Source organism: Eumetopias jubatus, unplaced genomic scaffold (genome assembly GCF_037043125.1).
Source record: "Eumetopias jubatus isolate StellerSeaLion01/CBP00866 unplaced genomic scaffold, mEumJub1_p1.0 scaffold_17, whole genome shotgun sequence".
NCBI lineage: Eukaryota > Metazoa > Chordata > Mammalia > Carnivora > Otariidae > Eumetopias > Eumetopias jubatus.
The window spans coordinates 12,942,388-12,965,832 of record NW_028274823.1 but is presented as its reverse complement, the minus strand read 5'-3'; the positions used below and the strand labels follow the sequence as shown (position 1 = coordinate 12,965,832).

The following is a 23,445-nucleotide window of genomic DNA, read 5'->3' as shown; positions in this document are numbered from 1 at the left end:
GAAATAACACAGTTTTAAATAAAAGAAACACTAACATAGTAATAAATGGCATCAGTTAAAGTCTGAAATATATTTAATCTATAAAGTTCCACAATTTATATCTAATTTTCTAACAATTTATTCTAAAGGTTAGATAATTTGGTCAATATTCATCTAGGAAATATTTGTAAATTTATACCATTATCAAATTAATAAGCCTCCAAATATATATTACATATACTAATTCCAAAAATCCCAAGGAAGCAAAGATCAATATGATCAGTTCTTTACCTGCAGCTCCTTTGAGACTCGCTCTAGGTGATTAGTTATCTTCTTAATCAGATCACTGTACATCTGTTCTGAGTGCTGCTGGCAGACACATTTATACACACAACTGTGGAAAAAAACCAAAACAGAAAAACCAAGTTAACAATGAAGCACTTCATTCAACCTAAGATGAACGCCACTAGTCATCAAATGATTAATTCAGGCCTAAATAAAGTGACCAATCACACCTTTTTTTATTATCTGAGACAGAGAGAGAGAGAGAGAGAGAGAGAGACAGAGAGAGAGAGAGAGAGAGAGAGAGACAGAGAGAGAGAGAGAATGCATACACTCGAACAGGGGAGGAGCAGAGGGAGAGGATCTCAAGCAGACTCTGCACTGAGCAAGGAGCCCAACCACAGGGCTCGATCTCACAACCCTGAGATCATGATCTGAGCAGAAATTCAGAGTCAGACACAACTGACTGAGCCGCCCAGGCACCCCAACCAATCATAACTTTTAAATAGAAATTTACGTTGCCCCAATCAGTGCTCAGATGAAAGAGATACTACTACCAGCTGTAAATCTTTCTGAGTACTCCATTACACATTTTGTCAGTACTAGATAATCTACTATTGGGTGATAATCTGAAAATCTGACTACGATAACTACTTACAAACCAGCTTCTCTCTCATTCTTTCACTTCAACGAATGTCAAAATAAGGGAGAGAGTGATAATTAGCAATAACTCTAACTCACAAAAAGGTTTGTAATGTAACCTCTTTGTGCATCACTTGTGTAGAACAACACAATTGTCACCTCCTCCTTTGTGACTAGGCTGATCTCATGTCCCACCCCAGATCCTCACTAATTTGCTGCTTCCATATACCAGGACCTGGGAAACAAAATAACCACAGATAGTTAGGATTGTGTGTTAATAAAAATCAACAGATTAAACTAGGGTCTCCGTGTGAGATAAAAAATATGTACTTCCGTGCCAGATACTTGTCATTCTTGTCTTTTTCACTGACCTCCAAAGTTTCTTCATTATGTATGGGGGGGGGGGTGGCAGGCTAAGATGGGAAGACGTCTAAGTGAGGTGGTCTTAACTCTACCTTGACTTGAGAGCCGATTCTGAAGGACAAAGTATAAATCAGACCTCCAACCTCCAACTGTGGAATATACAAATAACCTACAGATCCTCACCTGACATAATATTACATGTGTACACATACTGCCATATTTCAAGTGTCATGAACCTTAATATACCCTCTCAAACCCAGGCAAATGATATCTTGACTTACCTGTATATCTGTTCATAGGATATGGGGATATAGTCACCAGGACTCTGGGTTAAAAGCTGATCTATGGCACCATCCAATTTTGGCCAGTATGTGCTCTTATAATCTTCAATAGTTATAACATTCATTACTAAAAGTAGAAAGTAAAATAAATATTACTACGTATCACATGTAAAGTAAACACAAATCATAGCAATTTTGTGCTCTCAAATTCCTTTCACTTACTTTAATTTCTTTTGACACTCTTATCACCTAAATACAACTCAATTACTATCCCATTTCAAAAAAACAAAACAGCAATCTTGTCAGGGATTTTAAAACAGCCATTAATTATGATGTAAAAAGGAATGACGATGAGTCTGTCCTTAAAAATAAAAACAAAACAAGCATCAGTGGTTTCCTTTTCCAGTTATCTATTAACAGTGGCACATTCTCAAACACACACCCTCTGATATACATTGTCAATGAGGTGACAAGATGGCCTATCCATGAACCACAATAAAGTTCTAGGGAATTAGAACCCCAACAATCAACCTTTAGAGACACCCCTGAGAAAATCTACCTAACAGTAGGACTACAGGGATTAAAGTCCAAATGCTACCTTAACAAAAGAGGTTGCTAGAAACTTGCAGGAATCTTTGGCACCACTAGCACTTCCTGGACATGACTACAGCTCTGACTCAGATTCTACCTAGCTCACACTTGATAAGCCCAACAGAAAAAGTCAACAACCTGGAGACTTACAATGAGGCTTACCTTATTGCTCCTGTCTGGCTCTTAGTCCTTCACTAAAGGTTCATAAAGTTTTTATAACAGCTGGTCCTAACAACTCTGAAATCCAGGCCAACAGCTGCTTTACAACAATGAAATGCTAATGGGGAAAAGAGTGACTACCCGCCTGTCCTGGAGAAAAGAGCTATCCAAAGAGCCTAAAATACTTTTTTTTTTTTTAAGATTTTATTTTTATTTGAGAGGCAGGGGAGGGACAAGCAGAGCCGGAAGTGGGGCTTGATCCCACAACCCCAATATCATGATCCAAGCCAAAATCAAGAGTCAGAGGCTTCATCTACTTGAGCCACCCAGGTGCCCAACACTCTGTGTCTTATGAACCACCACTATCTCAGGAGATCGGAGCCAACAATTACTAGATCAGGTATTTTACCAGAAACTGGGGAACAAAGAGCTGACTTCCCCAAGAGTACATGGCTAATTACTGCCAGAAGTACCAGATAAAAAAAGCCTTTATCTAACAACTTTCTATCACATTACTGATTTCTAAATTCAGGTTCAGAATGTTTCTCATATGTATGGACCACCCCTGTCATTGTTGTTCAGTATTTTCTTTAAATCAATTCACTCTTTCTTGCGTAAATTTATTCTAAAGGGCACCTGAGGAATGAACTATTGATTCATAGAGCATGGAATAATCTTAAATGCATTTTGCCAACTGAAAGAATCAGACCAAAATGGCTACATATTAGAAGATTCTCACTTATATGATGCTAGTAAAGTCAAAACTATAAAGAGGAAAACAGACCAGAGGCTGGAAAGTGGGGAGGACTGTCTACAAAGGGTAGCTTGGGAAAATGAACTCTTGTGTAGAACCAGTCCTAGTGGATACAGCACCCCAGGCATTTGTCCAAAACCAACATAAGTATATACCATAAAAAAGTACATTTACTGTACGAAAATTTAAAAAAACAAAACAAAACCAAAAAATAAACCAGGATGTAGTAGTAAAGATAGAATGAAAATCTTGACAAATGAATTCCTGCACTGAAAGGAATGGAGAAGAAACAAATGTTTTGACTTACACATAAGGCTAAAAACACAGAACTATATACGCATGTACAAAGACACACACACACAAAAGGATGGAGGAGGCCAGATCACAGAGGGCCTTAGGGGCCATTCCTTTACTCTGAGTAAGATGGGGACATTTGGAGGGTTTTGGGTGAAGTGATGTGATCTGACTTAGGTTTTCTATGGCTCATCCAGCTGCTACGTTAGGAGTGAGCAGTCAGGAGGCTGTGAGGTGATGGGGGTTGAACAAGGTGGCAGTAGTGGGGGTGAAAGAGGTCAGATTTAGAATAAATTTTAGAGGTTGAGCCAACCAGATTTGCTGATGGTTTGGATGGGAGACATGGATGACTTGGTTTGGATGGAGTCAAGGATGACTCCAAAGTTTGGGGCCTGAGCACCAGAGGATGGGGCTGCTGTTTACTAGGCTGAGGAGGATGTAAGAGAAGCTCAGAATATTTCAAAGTCCAGTGGAAATTGTTGGTGCCCCATCCATTTACTCTGTCCACAAAGGCCACTGTCAACACCAACCATTATCTGCCTCAGTGTTCTCTCTGGCTGTTAGAGTTGCTCTGACTGAAGGAGGGGCAGCTTGGAAGTTCTGAAGAATTAACAACCCCAGGAGCCTTCAAGTAAACGAGAATTCAGTATAAATATCCCAGTATCTCCCTTTTACTCTGGAGTAAGACAAGGCTGAGGTGCATGTGCTACACGGACTACCAGAGCTCCCCACTGGGCTTACACTCCTGTTGTCCACAGTGGTGACTTCTTTACTGGCTTCTTTACCTTTTCTGTCTCACGTCGCCACTCCCCTGCAGGGGCATCCTAGAATCACCCCCTTGTGCTTACAACTATCTGTGCTTTAAAAAAGGGAGGGGAGGGGGAAAGGAATCTATCCAAAATAGAAAAGCAGTATCATTTTCCATTAAACAAAAGGTGATACAGAAATAAATACAGTGTTATTATTAAATTCTAGCCGTGTCCTACTGCCTGAAGCTGGAGCTTGCTCTCCCTGTGAAAAATGGAGATTGGCCAATGTTGATAAGTGTTACACACTAGCTCCAAAATACCATCTTTCTGCTTTTTGAAGGACTCAAAGAAAACTGAAGAAGAAAACTGGAAATAACTAAAAAGAACATCGCTTTCTCACTACGGGATTCTAGGTTACTGAATCTCCGATCAATCTATCACCTAAACCATATCACATACCTGCTCTACACCAAAAGTTGAAGTTTAAAGAAGGTAAGTGATATGCTCAGAAAGAAACCTTCAAGTACAGAAGCCCAGAATTAACATAATCCCATGGGCACCCAACTGCTGCTGCGTTCAATGAACTCTGCCTCTGCTGCAGTTGGAGAGCGCTCCTACTTCTCCAGCACAGGCTTTACACCTCAGCAAATTACCAAGACAAAGATTCAAAGGAGGAAAAAGAATCTAAAATGTAAAGTCCTGCAGCTGTAACTACAGAACGGAGACTTCCCACTACAGAGATGGTAATTCATGTGGCAGGATTTTTTGTTTTGTTTTTAATGTTCTGCTTTTAAATATCTTTGAAAAGAGACTTTAAAACAAAAATGAAAAAGGCATGATCACGGAAAATCTTAAAGCCTATTTCCACATGAAAAAAAGTCATATCTATTTCCACTCTACATTTCCAAATATAAATAAAAATCTATTTATACATATATTTTGCTTGAGAAATAACATGTAGCCAATTCAGTTGACCTTAAATGCTACCTGTTGTAGACTGAATATTTGTGTCCCTTCCCCCAAAATTCATATGGTGAAATCTTAAACCTCCAATGTGATGGTACTGGGTGGGGCCTTTGGGACGTGATTAGGTCACGGGAGTGAGATCCTCACAAATGGAATTAATGCCCCCTGAGAGCTTCCTCGCCCCTTATGCCATGTAAAGACACAGCAAGAAGACAGTCTACTATGAACCAGAAAGCAGGTCCTTGCCAGACTCTGAATTTGCCAGCACCTTCATCTTGGACTTCCCAGCCTCCAGAACTGTGAAAAATAAGTTTCTGCTGTTTATAAGCCACTCAATCTCGGGTATTGTGATAACGGCTTGAATGGACTAAGATACTAGCTAATATAACTTCCTTCTAGGAAACCAGCCAATCTTCACCATAGTAGCAAAAGAATAGGAGAATACAGACAAGTATCAGAAGAACCACAGATAGTCTGAAGAATGAACACACACCGGTATATACTCTTAGCCAAAGATTAGGAAGGTTTTTCATACCTGCAGTCATAATCTGCAGTCAACACTTAAAATAACAATCCAAAAAACTTCAAGGTATTCGTGTTTCCTTGCTAATGTCAACCCACCCGATTGAAAAATATACACATGTATACAAAGCATGTGTGTGAATGTGTGTGGTGTGTAGTCCTGAATTTTAAAACTAGATCTTCTTGTTAGAGAAATGTAGTCAATCACTTTCAACTTTGTCCATAAAAAAGTTCAGACTGACAAAAAGAAACACAAAGCATGGAAACTAAACAAAAATGAAATTACTATTAAATTACTAAATTTGGGGGGTACCTGGGTGGCTCAGTCCATTAGGTGTCTGCCTTTAGGCTCAGGTCATGATCCCAGGGTCCTGTGATCAAGTCCCGCTTGGGCTCCCCTGCTCAGCAGGGAGCCTGCTTCTCTCTCTCTCTCCCTCTGCCCCTCCCCGCCTGCTCGTTCTCTCTCTCTCAAAGAAATAAATAAAATCTTAAAAAAAAATACTAAATTTTATCTAGATTAGATTTTCCAGCTTGAAAATAATGCACTTCTTTTCAAACTAAAGCCAACAAAGCCCAGGCCAGGAACACAGACGAGTAAAGCAGGCCTAGTGTAAAAATAAAAAAGAACAATGAACACTACAAAGAACTGAAGGATGCAGTGCTCTCTGGAGACAGTCAAGTTCAAAAAAATGTTAAAACCCTAGTGTTGGCCTCAAAACATCATGCCATAAGACTTAAAGCTAGGAACACATAAGATAACAAGTTCATGCAGTCTAAGTCTTACTGAGAAAGCTGTTTAATTGACCTTTACTAAAATAAAGTGAAACAAAAAGTCTGAAACACATGGAATAGTTGAAATCTAAGGTTCAAGAAATATTAGCAGGTTACTAATAAATAAGAAACTATTAGAAACATATAATTTATACCAGGTAGGAGTAAATATGTTCAACTCTCATACTTTTTTATTCAAGTAATTTATCAAAACTTGACATTTATTACTGATCTCCCTCAAACTACACATAAGCCCCCTGGAGGAGAAATTTACTACTAGAGCCCCAACTCCAAAGAGTGCCTAGCACATGATAAGTACTCAATAACATATGTGAAGTAAATTAATTTAATGAAAGTCAAAATAAATGCTTACTATAAAAACAGCTGACAGCATACCACTTATCAGTCGTTCTGGAATTAAAGTTTAAAGCATATTTTATTTCACACAGGCTGAAGCAAACCAGCAAAGCTCTACTATTTCTTTTGAATTTCTTTGTTATTTCTTTGTTTATAAGAGGAAGATATATTCAGAAATCGTATCAGGTATTACTAATTTATACTTAGTCTACTGCAAAGACCTCTCATTACCTTTATCAGTGGTTCTCAAATATGAGGATACCCAGAACAGCATCGGCATCACCTGGAAACTTGTTGTAAATGCCAAACCCCAGGCCCTAATCTAAAACTACTGAAAACAGAAACTTGGGGAGGAGCAGGGAGTGATTCACAATACAGGAATCTGTTTACCAAGCCCTCCAGGTGATTCTTAAACCTGCTCTAGTCTGAAAGGCACAGGACAGCCAGGATCACAGGTGTGTTTCTGTTCTCGATTGCTAGCACATGGTTTGTCTGTTCTGAACAACTTGGAGAGTCGATTAAAGGTGTAAATGTATCAAAGAAAAACTTTAAAGGAAAAATGAGGAACTGTTTTCGTATCAAAGACTCCTTAAAGTTCTACTCTTTCACATCCCTTTCTCCCCACCAATACCGCCTTCATTCAGAATTGACTCCTTAAGAATACAGCAAAATCAATTATGAATTAAATGATTAAGCCAAATTTAAGAGGCGCCAAATTATGTTTCAAACACAATGACTTTTTAGATTAACTATAATTAATTACAACTAGATAAGGTGAAAGAATGGCCTAGGACAAAAAGCTCTGGGTTTTCTATTTAACCCTGGCTAGTATATGGGATCTCAGAAAAAAAATTACGACTTCTTGTTGCCACCCTGTGTCCATCCATCAGTAACAATCTAGTAAACTTGTGTTTTCCAAAACATTACGACCTGGCAGAATGCTCTATTCTCTACAGCACAAGGGGATGACAACCCTTTCAAATAACGGAAAGAAGCTGAAGGCCAAGAACAGAGTCTGGGGAATGAGGGGAAGCCTCTGGGAATGAAAAAAAGGAATAGAGTAAAACAGGAGAATCAAAATCAGAACAAGGTAGTATATTCTGATAAATAAATGGGGTATTAACTAAAAAAGACCAATTACTTATTTCTCTCAAAAGGAAAATAACTTGATACTGACAAATGATAGTAATACTTAGTTGTTCCTAAGAAAACTTGCAATTAAAAAAAAAATAGTAAGGAGGAAGAGCAAGATGGCGAGGAGTAGGAGACCTAAATTTCATCTGGTCCCAGAAATTCAGCTAGATAGTTATCAAACCACTCCAAACACCTACAAACTGAACTGGAGATCGAAGAAAAGAATAGCAGCAATTCTATGAACAGAAAAGCGACCACTTTCTGGAAGATAGGACGTGTGGAGAAGTGAACCCCAGTCGATATTCGGGAAGATAGACAGCGGGGGAGGGAGCCTCCATCAGCCAATACCGTCAAGTGATAGAGCCGCGGAGCACAAAATCAGAACTTTTAGAAGTCGGCTCCGCTGAGGGACGTCGCTCCAATGGCTAAGCGGGGCGTGGAACCCTTGTTGGGACAGTGTGGTCGGCAGGACCCTCGGGGTCACAAAGACCGCGGGTGCCTGAGTGCAGCAGAGCTCCCGGGTATCGGATTGGGGAAGCCGGCTGCAGGGACGGAGCCGAGGAGTGGGCTCTCTGCTAGGGGTTGCCATAAACCGTGATCTGTGGCACAGTCGGGCCACTGCTCTTCCAGCACGGACCCAACAAGCAACAGATCCGGGGAGACTCCCCTTCTTCCCTTGGGAGGAGGGGTGCGGGAGCGCACAGCAGGAACCTGCTGGGTTTAAAGGCTCCAAAGGGGTCGTGTGCCAGAGACAGAAACGCTCGGTCACAGGCCAGGTGAGCCCAGAGTGCAGCCGGAGACCGGGGAGACAGGAGTGACTGACAGCTTTTCTCTGGGGGCACACTGAGGAGCGGGGCCCCGAGTTCTCAGCTCCCAGGGCCAGAGATCGGGAGGCCGCCATTTTCATTCTCATCCTCCAAAGCTGTAGGGAAAGCTTTCAGGGAACAAAAGCTACGGAGAGCAAACCCGAGCAGATTACTTAGCCCTGCCCCTGGCAAGGGCGGGGCAATTCCGCCTCAGGCAAAGACATTGGAGAACCACGGCAACAGGCCCCTGCCCCAGAAGAAGATCAGCACGAACAGCCAGCCAAGACCAAGTTTACCAACCAATGAGAACGGCAAAACTCCAGCGCTAGGGGAATACAAGACATAGAATTCATGGCTTTACAAGACATAGAATTCATGGCTTTTCTCCCATGATTCTTTAGTCTTTCAAAGTTAATTTTTTTTAATTTTCTTTATCTTTTTTTTGAATTTTTCTTCTTTCCTTTTTCAACCAACTTCTTACTTGTCAATTCCTTTTTTTAAATCTTTTCTAATTTTTAACTTTACAATCATACTCCATCCCTTCATTGTATTTATCCTTATTTTTGTATATATATGTTTTTCTTTCTTTAAAATTTTGGGAGGCAGTTTCTTCTAACAGACCAAAATACACCCAAAATCTTGTGTGTGGCTCCGTTCTACTCACCAGCCTGATCATATTCTCTTCCTTTTCCCCCCCCACCCCTTTTCCACCCAGTTTCAGGTCTCTTCTGATTTGTTTAGTGTATATTTTTCTGGGGTCGTTGTTACCCTTCTAGCATTTGTTCTCTCATTCATCTGTTCTCTGGACAAAATGACAAAATGGAAAAAGTCACCTCAAAAACAAGAACAAACGGCACTACCAACTGCCAGGGACCTAATCAATGCAGACATTAGTAAGATGTCAGAACCAGAGTTCAGAATGACGATGATAAAGATACTAGCTGGGCTTGAAAAAAGCATAGAAGATACTAGAGAATCCCTTTCTGGAGAAATAAAAGAACTAAAATCTAACCAAGTCGAAATCAAAAAGGCTATTAATGAGGTGCAATCAAAAATGGAGGCTTTAACTGCAAGATAAATGAGGCAGAAGAGAGAATTAGTGATACAGAAGACCAAATGATGGAGAATAAGGAAGCTGAGAAACAGAGATAAACTACAGGAGGAGAATTCAAGAGGTAAGTGATACCATAAGACAAAACAATATTAGAATAATTGGGATCCCAGAAGAAGAAGAAAAAGAGAAAGGGGCAGAAGGTATACTGAAGCAAATTATACTGGATAACTTCCCTAATTTGAGGAAGGAAACAGGCATCAAAATCCAGGAGGCACAGAGAAGCCCTCCCAAAATCAATAAAAATAGGTCAACACCCCAACATCTAATAGTAAAACTTACAAGTCTCAGAGACAAAGAGAAAATCCTGAAAGCAGCTCAGGACAAGAGGTTTGTAACCTACAATGGTAGAAACATGAAACTGGCAGCAGACCTATCCACAGAGACCTGGCAGGCCAGAAAGGACTGGCATGATATATTCAGAGCACTAAATGAGAAAGATATGCAGCCAAGAAGACTATATCCAGCTAGGCTGTCACTGAAAATAGAAGGAGAGAAAAAAAAACTTCCAGGACAAACAAAAACTAAAAGAATTTGCGAACACCAAACCAACCCTACAAGAAATACTGGAAGGGATCCTCTAAGTAAAGAGAGAGCCTAAAAGTAACATAGACCAGAAGGAACAGAGACAATATACAGTAACAGTCACCTTACAGGCAATACAATGGCACTGAATTCGTATCTTCCAATAGTTACCCTGAGTGTAAATGGGCTAAATGCCCCCAATCAAAAGACAAAGGGTATCAGATTGGATAAAAAAGCAAGACCCATCGATATGCTGTCTGCAAGAAACTCATTTTAGACCCAAAGACACCTCCAGATTGAAAGTGAGGGGGTGGAAAACCATTTACCATGCTAATGGACATCAAAAGAAAGCTGGGGTGGCAATCCTTGTATCAGACAAATTAGATTTTAAACCAAAGACTGTAATAAGAGACAAGGAAGGACACTGTATACTTAAAGGGTCTATCCAAGAAGAAGATCTAATAATTTTAAATATCTATGGCCCTAACATGGGAGCAGCCAATTATATAAGCCAATTAATAACAAAAGCAAAGAAACACATCGACAATAATACAATAATAGTAGGGGACTTTAACACCCCCCCTGACCGAAATGGACAGATCATCTAAGCAAAAGATCAACAAGGAAATAAAGCCTTTAAATGACACAATGGACCAGATGGGCCTCACAGATACATTCAGAACATTCCATCCCAAAGCAACAGAATACACATTCTTCTCTAGTGCCCATGGAACATTCTCCAGAATAGATCACATCCTGGGTCACAAATCAGGTCTCAACCGGTACCAAAAGATTCGGATCATTCCCTGCATATTTTCAGACCACAATGCTTTGAAATTAGAACTCAATCACGAGAGGAAAGTCGGAAAGAACTCAAATACATGGAGGCTAAAGAGCATCCTACTAAAGAATGAATGGGTCAACCAGGAAATTAAAGAAGAATTTTAAAAATTGATGGAAACAAATGAAAACGAAAACACAACTGTTCAAAATCTTTGGGATGCAGGAAAGGTGGTCCTAAGAGGGAAGTATATAGCAATACAAGCCTTTCTCAAGAAACAAGAAAGGCCTCAAATACACAACCTAACCCTACACCTAAAGGAGCTGGAGAAAGACCACCAAATAAAGCCTAAACCCAGCAGGAGAAGAGAAATAATAAAGATCAGAGCAGAAATCAATGAAATAGAAACCAAAAGAACAGCAGAACAGATCAACGAAACCAGGAGCTGGTTCTTTGAAGGAATTAAGATTAATAAACCCCTGGCCAGACTTATCAAAAAGAAAAGAGAAAGGACCCAAAGAAATAAAATCATGAATGAAAGAGGAGACATCACTGGGGTGCCTGGGTGGCTCAGATGGTTCGGCATCTGCCTTCGGCTCAGGTCCTGATCCCAGGGTCCTGGGATCGAGCCCCACATTGGGCTCCTGGCTCAGCGGGGAGCCTGGTTCTCTCTCTCCCTCTCCCTCTGCCTCTCCCCCTGCTCATGCTCTCTCTCTATCTCTCTATCTCTGTGTCTGAAATGAATAAATAAAATCTTAAAAAAAAAAAGGAGACATCACAACCAACACCAAAGAAGCACAAACAATTATAAGAACATATTATGAGCAACTATATGCCAGCAAATTAGACAATCTGGAGGAAATGGATACATTCCTAGAGATGTATAAACTACCAAAACGGAACCAGGAAGAAACAGGAAACCTGAACAGACCTATAACCACTAAGGAAATTGAAGTAGTAATCAAAAATCTCCCAACAAACAAGAGCCCAGGGCCAGATGGCTTCCCAGGGGATTCTACCAAACATTTAAAGAAGAATATTCTTCTGAAACTGTTCCAAAAAATAGAAATGGAAGGAAAACTTCCAAACTCGTTTTACGAGGCAAGCATTACCTTGATCCCAAAACCAAACAAAGACCCCATCAAAAAGGAGAATTACAGACCAATATTCCTGACGAACATGGCACAAAAATTCTCACCAAAATACTAGCCAAGAGGATCCAACAGTACATTCAAAGGATTATTCACCACGACCAAGTGGGATTTATTCCTGGGCTGCAAGGTTGGTTCAACATCTGCAAATCAATGTGATGCAATACATTAATAAAAGAAAGAACAAGAACTATATGATACTCTCAATAGATGCAGAAAAAGCATTTGACAAAGTACAGCAACCTTTCTTGATTCAAACTCTTCAGAGTGTAAGGATAGAAGGTACATACCTCAATATCATAATAAAGCCATGTATGAAAAACTCACAGCAAATATCATTCTCAATGGGGAAAAACTGAGAGCTTTTCCCCTGGAGTCAAGAACAAAGCAGGGATGTCCACTATCACCACTGCTATTCAACACAGTGCTAGAAGTCCTAGCCTCAGCAATCAGACGACAAAAAGAAATAAAAGGCATCCGAATCGGAAAAGAAGTCAAACTCTCATTCTTTGCAGATGATATGATACTTTATGTGGAAAACCCAAAAGACTCCACCCCGAAACTGCCAGAACTCATACAGGAATTCAGTTAAGTGGCAAGATATCAAATCAATGCACAGAAATCAGTTGCATTTCTATACACCACCACCAAGACAGAAGAAAGAGAAATTAAGAAGTCATTCCCATTTACAATTGCACCCAAAACTATAAGATACCTAGGACTAAATGTAACCAAAGAGGCAAAGAATCTGTACTCAGAAAACTATAGAATACTCATGAAAGAAACTGAGGAAGACACAAAGAAATGGAAAAATCTTCCATGCTCATGGACTGGAAGAACAAATATTGTGAAGATGTCAATGCTACCTAGAGCAATCTACACATTTAACGCAATCCCTATCAAAATACCATCAACTTTTTTTGAAGAAATGGAACAAATAATCCTAAAATTTGTATGGAACCAAAAAGACCCCGAATAGCCAGAGGAATGATGAAAAAGAAAAAGCAAAGCTGGTGGCAGCACAATTCCGGACTTCATGCTCTTTAACAAAGCTGTAATCAAGACAGTATGGCACTGGCACAAAAACAGACACACAGACCAGCGGAACAGAATAGAGAGCCCAGAAATGGACCCTCAACTCTACAGTCAACTAATCTTCGATAAAGCAGGAAAGAATGTCCAATGGCAAAAAGACAGTCCCTTCAACAAATGGTGTTGGGAAAATTGGACAGCCACATGCAGAAGAATGAAACTCGACCGTTTCCTTACACCACACAAAAAAATACACTCAAAATGGATGAAAGACCTAATGTGAGACAGGAAGCCATCAATATCCTTGAGGAGAACACAGGCAGCAACCTCTTTCACCTCAGCTGCAGCACCTTCTTCCTAGCAACATTGCCGAAGGCAAGGGAAGCAAGGGCAAAAATGAACTATTGGGACTTCATCACAATAAAAAGCTTTTGTACAGCAAAGGAAACAGTCAACAAAACCAAAAGACAACTGAGAGAATGGGAGAAGATACCTACAAATGACATTATCAGATAAAGGGCTAGTATCCAAAATCTATAAATAACTTATTAAACTCAACACCCAAAGAACAAATAATCCTATCAAGAAACGGGCAGAAGGGGCACCTGGGTGGCTCAGTCATTAAGCATCTGCCTTTGGCTCAGGTTGTGATCCCAGGGTCCTGAGATCGAGTCCTGCATCGGACTCCCTGCTCGGCGGGGAGCCTGCTTCTCCCTCTTCCACTCCTCCTGCTTGTGTTTCCTCTCTCTCTGTGTCAAATAAATAAATAAAATCTTTAAAAAAAAAAAAGAAAGAAAGAAATGGGCAGAAGACATGAACAGACGTTTCTGCAAAGACAGCCAAATGGCCAACAGACACATGAAAAAGTGCTCGACATCACTTGGCATCAGGGAAATACGAATCAAAACTTCAATAAGATACCAACACACACCAGTCAGAATGGCTAAAATTAACAAGTCAGGAAACAATGGATGTTGGCGAGGATGCAGAGAAAGGGGACCCCTCCTACACTGTTGGTGGGAATGCAAGCTGGTGCAGCCACTCTGGAAAACAGTATGGAGGTTCCTCAAAAAGTTGAAAATAGAGCTACCCTATGACCCAGCAATTGCACTACTGGGTATTTTACCCCAAAGATACAAATGTAGGGATCCGAAGGGGCACGTGCACCCCAATGTTTATAGCAGCAATGTCCACAATAGCCAAACTATGGAAGGAGCCTAGATGTCCATCAGCAGATGAATGGATAAAGAAGATGTGGTATATATATACAATGGAATATTATGCAGCCATCAAAAAAAAAAAAACCAAAATCTTGCCATTTGCCATTATGTGGGTGGAACTAGAAGGTACTATGCTAAGCAAAATAAGTCAATCAGAGAAAGACAATCATATGGTCTCACTGATATGAGGAATTAGACACAAGACAGAGGATCATAGGGGAAGGGAGGGAAAAATGAAACAAGACAAAGCCAGAGAGGGAGACAAATCATAAGAGACTCTTAATCTCAGGAAACAAACTGAGGGCTGCTGGAGTGGAGGGGGGTGGGAGGGATGGGGTGGATAGGTGATGGACACTGGAGAGGGTATGTGCTATGGTAAGTGCTGTGAATTGTGTATGACTGAAGAATCACAGACCTGTACCCCTGAAACAAATAATACATTATATGTTAATAAAAAAATAACATAAAAGGGTTACCAAATACTTTAAATATCCTTTTCCTTATTAGGAGGGAAAAAAAAACCCTACTACTCAGGTGTATTTCCATTTGCCAATAAAGGAGGGCGGCTAATGTTAAGTCCTAATGAAGCAACTGTTTCTGAAGTAGGCAAAAACCTTTTCAAAGTTGCATGCTTCAGGTATTTGCTTGTTCAGGAAGTTTAGAGTTTGTGGTTTAATTCAATTAAAATCAATTAAATAGTATGGCCAATATAAAATGTCTACTGTGATCATTAAGAAATCATTCCATGTAAAAATGAAGTTACATTCACATAAACAATTAGATAACACTAATATCTTATTTTTATTTCACGTAAGCCCTCATTAACTCATTGTTTAAGGATTCTGTGCTTCCCACCCCAATCTATCCTATCATCCCCAAAAGGAAAACATTTTAGTCCACAAAAGGCTTGTAACATACTGTGTGGAACTATATAACCTGCTTTGTCTTACTTCAAATAACATGTTTCTTTCCTCAAAACACTATAAAAGTTGTATAGGAAATACATTTAAGTACTGTTTTACTGCTTAAAAATCCACACATTTCTCAATTTCACCAAACGTAATGGTACAAACATCCTTCATCACTAGTATCTCCGAAAACCAGCTACAGTGGCCCACAGCAAGATTGAAATCTATATACGTTTAGGAAAGCTACCACACAACATTATTCTACAACTAAAACATCACACTTGAGATTGCAACACACTTCCTAAAATGAACACGTTATGATAGTACATATGAAAAGGGCAAGGGCTATCATCTATTCTAGTTCTAACTCCAGCTAATCCAAAATCTCCTAATATTCATACAGAAAGTATCTGCTCAACTGAATACAAAGGTGTAAATCATGCTAAGTGTAGGTGTGCCATAGTTTTAAAAGTCTGTTGTTGATTTCCTACAAGTCAATCTCTCCGTGGCATTAAGACCAGGAAAGTTTAACTTCGAAATAGTAGTACAAGGCAGTGTGTGCTGAGGTGGAAGCACCAATAAGTGAGCTAATCTTGCCCTGCAGGATCCAGAAGTTCAGGGCTTGAAGACAGGATACATGAGTGTGGGTTAGAGGCAGAGAATGGGGGGCAGGGAGGGGAGAGGTGAAGATTGGCTGCAAATCTGTAGACAAAACAGTAAAAAGAAAAGGGATTTTAATCTGTGCAGAAACTGAAAGATACAAGCCTGGGACTCTGAGACACAGATATATGAAAAGGGCAGAGGGGGCACATGCACAAGCATGTCTGTATGAAACACAGAGCTGATGGATTAAGTAAAAGCCAAAAGTCAACATAAGGAACACTCAAACATCTAATCCTGCTCCTCATAAATTCTAGAATGCCATGGACCAGGAAAAATGTACTTTACTTCCTGTTCCATTTAGCTACTACCCCCACCATTCTCCCGGGATGGAAGATCTTCCCCTAGAGAAAATGAACAGAGCCAGAGAAAGGACATTCCCATACTAATATCTCACAGTTCCCCAACAAAACAGCAGCTCTGCATCTAACTAGCCTAAAGTGAAGGCCAACACTTACACTTGGTAAGGTCCCTTGTAAACACAGAAGTACCACAATTAGCCTGTTTCAGTTTTATATATAGACAGCTATGGATCACCAAGATTTGTAGAAAGTTTCGGACATGAGAAATCAAAACAAAAACAGAAAAATAGGGGCGCCTGGGTGTCTCAGTCGTTAAGCGTCTGCCTTTGGCTCAGGTCATGATCTCAGGGTCCTGGGATCGAGCCCCACATCGGGCTCCCTGCTTGGCGGGAAGCCTGCTTCTCCCTCTCCCACTCCCCCTGCTTGTGTTCCTGCTCTAGCTATCTCTCTGTCAAGTAAATAAATAAAATCTTTAAAAAAAAAAAAAAACTGAAAAGATAAAAAGATAAGAGAATTTTAAAAACTTGAAAAAAAACCCTGTAATTATTACCCTTGAAGAGGTTAAGATAAAAATTAAAGACACTGCCATGAAAAAGCAATCCAACTGCTCTTAAAACAAAAATATAGCAGCTGTTAAAAAACACAACAGAGTATCAAGAAATTCTCCCCAAACATTAAGAGGATATAGCAAAAAGAAAACAAACAGGAAATTCAACACCTGACAACCCATAATTCCAGAAAAAAGGAATAGAAAAAAATGTAAAGGGAGAAAAATATTGACACATTAATATAAGAAAATATCCCAGAAATTTTTTCAAGGGAAAAAAGGTCACATATAAAAGACCAAAAATTAAAATGGCACCTGAATTCTCCAATATAATACTGCAAGCTTAAAGTCAATGAAGCAACACTTGAAAAATTCCAAGGAAAAGTTGTTTTCAGTTAATAATTCTATACCCAGGGGCACCTGGGTGGCTCAGTTGGTTAAGCGACTGCCTTCGGCTTGAGTCATAATCCTGGAGTCCCGCGCATCGGGCTCCCTGCTCAGCAGGAAGTCTGCTTCTCCCTCTGACCCTCCCCCCTCTCATGCTCTTTCTCTCTCATTCTCTCTCTCAAATAAATAAATAAAATCTTTAAAAATAATAATTCTATACCTAAACTGTCAATTAAGGGTGAAGGCAGAATTTTTAGACAGAGAAAACCTGAAACTTTATTATATACACATATTTTCTCAGGAAGCTACTAGAAGATACCTTCTACACACACACACACACACACACACACACACACACACACACGGAAAAACAATAAAAAGGAAGACATCGAGTAACAATCATTCCAACTATTTGGGAAGCCCCTGCAAGGCAACTGTGCAGTAGCCCTAAGGAATAAACAAGCAGACAAAAAGAAAATACAGATTAATTGGGCATTTTTAAAACACCAGTGACAGATGGTGGATCTGATGAAGCCACTGGAAAGTTTTAAAAATACGCTCAACAAAAATGATGTAAGTATAAACAAAGCAACTAATAACAAAGACCTATGTGAAAGAAAACGGAATCTGAGTGCACTCCTGGCCTTTAGGTGAATATTTACATAGTCATAATGTAAAGATGGTTTATTAATTGAACCAAAAATTGTGGTATTAAAAGAATTGAAGGGGTAAAGGTAGGTAGACGTATAAGAGAACTAAAACCTCATATTAATAACCTGAAGCCAGCAGATCATATAAAAGTGATAAATCAAGCAATAACAACATTAACACACTGAAGTGTGTGGATAAATACTAGAAGAAACAGCTAAATGAATGCTAAGTGACTGACTCTGGGTTATAGGTCCAGGAATGGGAAGGGGCAGAGGAGGGAACCACTGATTCTCATTATGTATCTTTTCATACAGTTTGAATTATAAACCTGTATTTTAACAAAAACAAAGTTTTGTGTTGTTTTAAGGCCAAAGAGTTTGGTGAATTTCAAATCCTCAGAAAGAGAAAAAAAAAGCTAGCAAAAAGAAATTTTTGTTTCAGTATTTCCAATAAGTATTCTAAGGCACAGGGAATAAGAAAGCTCAGAGTTCACCAATTGCCCACTAGACCTCTCTACGTTACTATTCCATAGACCTTAAAAAAGATAAACACACACACACACACACACACACACAGCCCTACCTATACCATCCCAGATCTGTATCCTCCCTCCTTCACCCCCAAATTTTGTAGACTCTAGTCCCCAAATATTTCCAAAATCTGAAACATGATCTCTTCCAATGATTTATTAGTTCAGGTCATCATCTCTTGTCTGGACTACAATTACAACCCCCTAAACTCGTCTCTAGGCCTCCATTCACTCTCCTTTCCAATCTAAATTAACATAGTAAGACAAATTTTACCAAGTTGACTCTCTTAATACCCTTCAGTAGCTCCTATTCCTACAAAAGAAAATCCTACCTCTAACATGGCATGTCCCTCACCAGACACCTTTCTATCCATTTGTGTTTACTTTGCACCACTCCGTCCTCACACCCTGTGTTCCAACAATGTCAACTCTGGGTTTTAGGCACAGAATGCCCCCTCTGCAAAGGAAGTCTCTTTGAACCCAATCCCACTTCCTCAATCCTGACAAACTTTTTTTTTTTTCAGATTTTATTTATTTGACAGAGAGAGACACAGTGGGAGAGGGAACACAAGCAGCGGGAGGGCAGAGAAAGAAGCAGGCTCCCCGCTGAGCAGGGAACCTGATGTGGGGGGGCTCGATCCCAGGACCCTGGGACCATGACCTGAGCTGAAGGCAGACGCTTAACGACTGAGCCACCCAGGCACCCCAAAAAAAAATTTTTTTTAAGATTTATTTATTTGAAAGAGAGAGTGCAGGGTTGGGCAGAGGGAGAGAGAAACCCCAGCAGACTCCACAGGGAGCTGGACGTGGGGCCCAATCCCACTACCCTGAAATTGCGACCAGAGCTGAAACCAAGAGCCTAAGGCCGACCCACTGTGCCACCCAGGGGCCCCTCTTCTGACAAACTTTTATTCATTTTCATAAAGATTCTCTTTTTCCTCTACCATGTACTTACATAGCTTTACTACAGCATTTAATCATAACATCACAATTATCTGTCATCTCCCACACTAAACTCTGTCTCATCACCAAAGGCTAAAATATTACCCTGGCATACAGAAGACCCTAAATAAATTATTTGTTGGATAAAATGCCATTCAGATGTCTGGTCAGCACAACTGCAAATTACGGATCTATGACTCTATCTATAGAGGTTAATAGCCAAATGACTACAGAAGTAGAAAGAAAAACAGAAGGCCAGTTTGTCCTGCTAACATGTTACAAAAGGCTATCCACAATTTTTATATGGATTTAACAGTTTATCATGTGATTACATATGGTCTACAACTCACAGAGTTACAGTTTAAAGAGGAAGTAAAAGCATTCATTTCCTTTAGGGATTTGGGACTGGGCCTTACAGAAACATTACAATGGCTTTCTCTTATAGCTTCACCAATGTCACCTTGTACAATACATGAAAAAGTGGCAAGACAAGATTCCCAATGAGACCCTGAAATTCAGCCTATCAATCAATATCATAGTGCCACTTACTGCAGCACAACTCCACTAAGCTGGAAGGCAAGAAGATACCGAATAACAACCACAGATGCTACAAACAGTGCATATTTTAAGACCTGAATGCATTAACTGATACACTTGTAAAAGGATCGGCCAATCTGGAAACTGGCAGATGTAAAGGGCAGGATTTACCAAAATCAGTAAACACTTTCATTTAATTCAAAAGTCAACTTTAACACATTTTTTAATCATTAATTAAAAAAAGAGAATAATTTCACTGAATTCAATTTAAAATCCCGTGAAGCTTTTGTCCCTCTGAAGAAGAGAAACTTTTGGTGTACTGCGTTAGTAATTTTCCTGAGATCATGGCACAGTATCAGTTAATGCAAGATCCCTCCTTACCCTCCCTGTCTCTATCCACTCATTGCTTTTTATTATCATACCCCAGTCCCACCTGCCTACATCCCCAACACATTGTGACAGGGAACCATTCTATTGTTTAATATATTTACAATATGAGCAGATGTAACATGTGTTACATCTGAGCAAAAGCTTTAAAAGCCATTTAGTGCTTCTGTCCACTCTTCTGTTTGTCTCTGCCAAGAGTGACAGGACCCAGAAAAGAGCTGCTGTTGAGAATGAGATGACATGTGAAAAGCCACAGGCAATTGTCAGCCACGAATATAACATGAACAAGAATAAACCTGTGTTGTTCCATAAGCTCCTGAGATTTGGGAGTTATTATCATAGAAAGCTAACCAATGTAGAATGGAAAGCTCAACTAAATAATTACACTTCCCAAATTAGATTCCACCAATAAGACACATTTGAGTGAAATTTGCAAGGTCAAAGTGAGGACGTATTATTGCTGCTGGTGATTCTGGCAAGTAAAGCCAGAGACAGGAGAGTTTGTGACATCCAAACTCCAAGTTCCAGTGTCTGGTGATCCACTTCAGGGATGAGGGAGGCAGCTTTGATGACGTAAGGATGGTGGTGGCGCAGCAGCAGAGGGAGCCTGCCCTCCCTCAGCTTTAATGGAGCAGCCTCACTGACTTCTACACCTCCAACCTTTTCAACAATGTTTAAAGGACCTAATTTCCGGTATTAAATTATCTTCTTGCTTTGGCTATCTGGAGTGATTTCTTGCACTGAACTGTAATCAATGAAGTACTGAAGTAGTGACAGGACACATTCTCAAAAGCCAGGAAGCTGGCTTTGGTTTTCCAATCTAGCTGGATTTAGAGGCGATGATGACAGTGCCAACATCAGATAACATAATGCAATAGTACATGGTAGGCAGCAGCAGAGAGTTCTACATACCCGGAATAAAGTTCTTCTTAAGGAAACAACATGGCAGACTGTTCTGGCAGTTACGATGGAAATGAGAAACAAAGACTGTGGAGTCGTAGGTCTGATTCTGATAACAGGTGAAAACTTTAAGAAAATGATTAGCTCGGGGTGCCTGGGTGGCTCAGTCGTTAAGCGTCTGCCTTCAGCTCGGGTCATGATCCCAGGGTCCTGGGATCGAGCCCCATTTCAGGCTCCCTGCTCCGCGGGAAGCCTGCTTCTCCCTCTCCCACCACTCCCACTGCTTGTATTCCTTCTCTCACTGTCTCTGTCAAACAAATAAATAAAAATCTTTAAAAAAAAAAAAAAAAGATTAGCTCAACGAACAAAGACCAAAGAGCGTCTGTGACTGTCATAAAAGAATCTCTTAGTTCTTACAGGCACAGGGTTGTTATAGCCCAAAAGTCAGAAACAGAATGATCCTGCAAGCTACGCAATTGCCATACAAAAATAATTCAAAGCTTAGACTAATCTTTTAAGTGAAAGGATACTGGCTGTGGAACAGTAGGACCTTGAGACCTGAAATGGGGACCAGCTTGGTGGAGTCTGATCATCTGGGAACCCTGACCTCACAAAAGTCACTGTGCCTTCCCTGCCTAAGAAGTACCCCTCCTCCACAACATGAGGCTAGTCTTTACCTAAGTGAAGACTCTGTCATGACATTTCCTGAAACCTATAAGGGAATGCAGATCTCCTCATGCCTTACTTGCAAGCAGCCCTCACTGCCCCTAAACCTCCAACCAAATCAGATTCTCCAGGGGAACAAGTACCAAATCTAAACCAACAGGAGTCAGCTTACATTCCAAAAAACACTATAGACTTTGGAAGACTTTAAGACTTCCGAAGACTTTAACACCTTATGTTGACAGAAACCTAGAGAAGGCACATGGGATCAGATTCTAGGGTTACTGAATAAGAACGAAACAACTTTAGATAGGACTTAAGTTATCAAAAGGAATACACTTACTAAAGATTATTTACTGGACCACCTCAAGCAACTAGATATGGTTATAACAGTTTGCTCAGTCAACTGACAGAAATCTGGACTCAATGACAGCCTACATTAAAAACAGTTGGAACTCCTGTTAAATAAAAGCAAGATTAAGAGAGCAGATTAGATACCAAGGAAGACATAGCAATGGGAACTATCTGAACTAAGGCACAGGGAGAGGGGAAAAAATTGAGAAAGATAATGAACAGAACCTTAGTGATTTAGGGTACAATAACAAGTCGTCTAACACATGTGTAACTAAGGTGAGTGGTAAATTTTTTAAAATTATATATAGTTATAATATTGTTATAATTACATAATTGTAAATATGTATTAATGTAATTATAATTAATTAATTATAATTGCATTAATTATATTATATATATAATTATATATATAATTAATATATAATATGTTAACTATAATTAACTATATAATGAATGATGATGTTCCAAATTTGATAAATTCTAAAACCTTACAAATCCAAGATGCTCAATGTACAATAAAAAGAATAAACAAAAAGAAAACCCTACCCCAAGGAACATAACAATCAAACTGCTGAAAACTTAAGCCATAAATGAAAATCCTAAGAGCAGCCAGAAAAAAAGGACAAGTTAGAGAGAGGAACAAAGATAAGACCATAGGGACATGTTTTGTAAGAAACAGGCAGGCCAGAAGGCAATGGAAAGGTATCTTTAAAGTGTTGAAAAACAAAAACAAAACAAAGATTGTCCATCTATAATTCTATATCCAGCAAAAATATCCTTAGAAAATGAAGGTAAAATACTTTTGCAGACTAACAAAAGCTGAATTCAAGGACAAAAGGACTGCCCTGTAAGAAATATTAATGTAAGTTCTCAAGGCAGAAGAAAAATAAGAGGTGGAAACTTGGGTCCAAACAAAGGAATAAAGAATAACAGAAACAGTAACTGAGTAAACAAAAAAGAATTATTTTCCAGTTTTTGATTATTTAAGACAAATTTCATATATTACATGATTCCATTCATATGAAATGTCCAGAATAGGTGTATCCATAGAGACAAAAAACAAGTTGCTGGATACCAAAGGCTGGGGAAGGGAGGAATGGAGAATAACTGCTTAACAGGTACCAGATGTTATTTTATGGTGATGAAAATGCTTTGGAATCAGATAAAGGATGGTTGCAGAACACTGTGAATGTACTAGATGCCACTGA

The 23,445-nt window shown here is 39.6% G+C and overlaps 1 protein-coding gene across 2 annotated transcripts in view; it reads right to left on the bottom strand.

The window, feature by feature from the left end:
- The window catches only part of CACUL1 (CDK2 associated cullin domain 1), an 82,331-nt gene that overhangs the window by 50,214 nt on the left and 8,672 nt on the right, over nt 1-23,445 (bottom strand). For both annotated transcript variants that reach the window (XM_088019790.1, XM_028121740.2), the window contains exons 2-3: nt 1,548-1,674; nt 271-373 (exon numbers count right to left, since the gene is read on the bottom strand). In XM_088019790.1, the coding sequence (XP_087875916.1) occupies nt 271-373; nt 1,548-1,674 (230 nt within the window). The remainder of the gene's footprint in view (nt 1-270; nt 374-1,547; nt 1,675-23,445) is intronic.